The sequence below is a fragment of the Mandrillus leucophaeus genome, unplaced genomic scaffold, assembly GCF_000951045.1.
Source record: "Mandrillus leucophaeus isolate KB7577 unplaced genomic scaffold, Mleu.le_1.0 Scaffold52, whole genome shotgun sequence".
In the NCBI taxonomy this organism is placed as follows: Eukaryota; Metazoa; Chordata; class Mammalia; order Primates; family Cercopithecidae; genus Mandrillus; species Mandrillus leucophaeus.
In genome coordinates this window covers 1,414,294-1,416,350 of record NW_012105586.1, presented here as the reverse complement: position 1 = coordinate 1,416,350, position 2,057 = coordinate 1,414,294, and the positions used below count along the sequence as shown (strand labels likewise).

Sequence of the window (2,057 nt, the reverse complement as noted above, 5' to 3'; positions counted from 1 at the left end):
GTGTGGAGGTGCATGCCTGTAATCCCAGCTACTTGGAAGACTGAAGCATGAGAATCGCTTGAACCTGGGAGGTGGAGGTTACAGTGAGCTGAGATGGTGCCACTGCACTCCAGCCTGGGCGACAAAGTGAGACTCAGCTCTCCCACACCAAAAAAAAATTAAATTATACCACCCAGGTGATCATTGGATACATGAAGATTTCTATTGTGTTTTCTTAGGGACTGTCATCTCTGTGTTTGTAAAACGGTTTTACCTCTGAAATATTTTGATACATTTGATTTGGCCAAGGATCTCTCAACAAAGATACTTTCAAGTTTTTTTCTTTCTGTCTAATGTCAGGAAGAGATTTGACCCTTCTGTATCTCACACTTAGGACAATGAGGGACACATATTAGTAAAACTCCGTGTTTGTGGAATGAATCAGTGAACGAGTCCTGGACTTTCACCTTATCCCTAAATCTTTCACTTTGGTGGATGAATATCTAATTCCATTGGTTAATCTGGAAGAAAGCCAAAAATCCAATCTGGATTAACTGGGTGGGGCTTAAGAAGTCTAGTCAAATGTAGTTCTCTCTCTCTCTCTCTCTTTTTAAATCTAGCCTATTTCCCAGGCTGGAGTACAGTGGTATAATCTCAACTCACTGCAACCTCTGCCTCCTGGGTTCAAGCGGTCCTCCTGCCTCAGCCTCCCTAGTAGCTTGGACTACAGGCACACATCACTGCCCCTGGCTAATTTTTGTAATTTTAGTAGAGGTAGGGCTTTACCATGTTGGCCATGCTGGTCTCGATCTCCTGACCTCAGATGATCCACCTTCCTCTGCCTCCCAAAGTGCTGGGATTACAGGTGTGAGTCACTGCACTCAGCCAAAGTGGTTCATTTTTAAGATGTGTAAGAGGTGTGTATCGGAAACATCTGTCTTGCGAATGATGCATAACACTATCACATAGCTTTCAAAGCTTCTCACTGAAATTTTCAATAATGAGGCTGGGGACAGGGTCATGCCTGTAATCCCAGCACTTTGGGAGGCCAAGGCGGGTGGATTGTTTGCGTCTAGGAGCTCAAGACCAGCATGGACAACATTGTGAAACCCACTGTCTTTACAAAAAGTCATCAAATAAAATATTACCTGGGCATGAGATCTGAGCTTCAGAGATCCTCGTAACATTTCCCGGTGCTATGAGTTTAGTGGAGCAGAGGCTAATAATCACGGACTAGGAAAGATCTTGCCTGCTCTTTAGAGGTTGGGCCACACTCTTCTTGGTACCAGAGGGTAGAACTGTGTCTCTGTGGCCACTTATTACAGAATGGAATTGGATTAAACTGAGGGCTCTTTCATACATGCTGGAGAAATGACTTTGGCCCTAGAAGTGGGGGTTGCAGGGGATTGGCCTGAGAAACTTGCCTTTTTGCTGGATTGTCCTCTAGAGCTTTTCCTTGCAGATTTGTCAGAATGAGCCTCCAGTCGCCATCCAGACTCCTGGAGCTGGCAGGGCGGAGCCTGCTGAGGAACCGGGCCCTGACCATCTTCACCCTGGACGAGCTGCCCCGGGAGGTCTTCCCTCTGATGTTCATGGAGGCCTTCAGCATGAGACACTGTGAGGCCCTGAAGCTGATGGTGCAGGCCTGGCCCTTCCTCCGCCTCCCTCTGGGATCCCTGATGAAGACACCTCATCTGGAGACCTTGCGAGCTGCGCTGAAGGGACTTGATACACTGCTGGCCCAGAAGGTTCGCCCCAGGTGAGGTGACTCAGGTGGCCTGGTGGAAAGGGCCCAGGCATCCAGGGAAGGGACAGCTGGATCAGGCTTGGCGGGGCTGGGGAGCTAGGGTGGCTCAGAGGCTTCTGATGGTGCCCATGAGAGGCCTTGGCCATGGCCCAGCTCCTCTGGGAAAGGACTGCTCACCATACAGGGTCCACCGAGGAAACAGGAACCTGCTTCCTCCCAGTGGAAGGTCAAGGTACTAGAAGTGGGTGCCAGGGAGAATCAAAGGGGGAACGGGATGGAGAAGAGACAGAAGTGGGAGCACTGAGGACAGAAGAAGCTGACTGATGTCCTG

The 2,057-nt window shown here is 49.3% G+C and overlaps 1 protein-coding gene across 1 annotated transcript in view; it reads left to right on the top strand.

Moving 5' to 3' along the window:
* The first annotated feature begins 1,451 nt into the window (after positions 1–1,451).
* LOC105551407 (PRAME family member 17) overlaps positions 1,452–2,057 on the top strand; it is an 8,746-nt gene continuing 8,140 nt past the window's right edge. The window contains exon 1 of the mRNA XM_011996631.1: positions 1,452–1,738. Within this exon, the coding sequence (XP_011852021.1) occupies positions 1,452–1,738 (287 nt within the window). The remainder of the gene's footprint in view (positions 1,739–2,057) is intronic.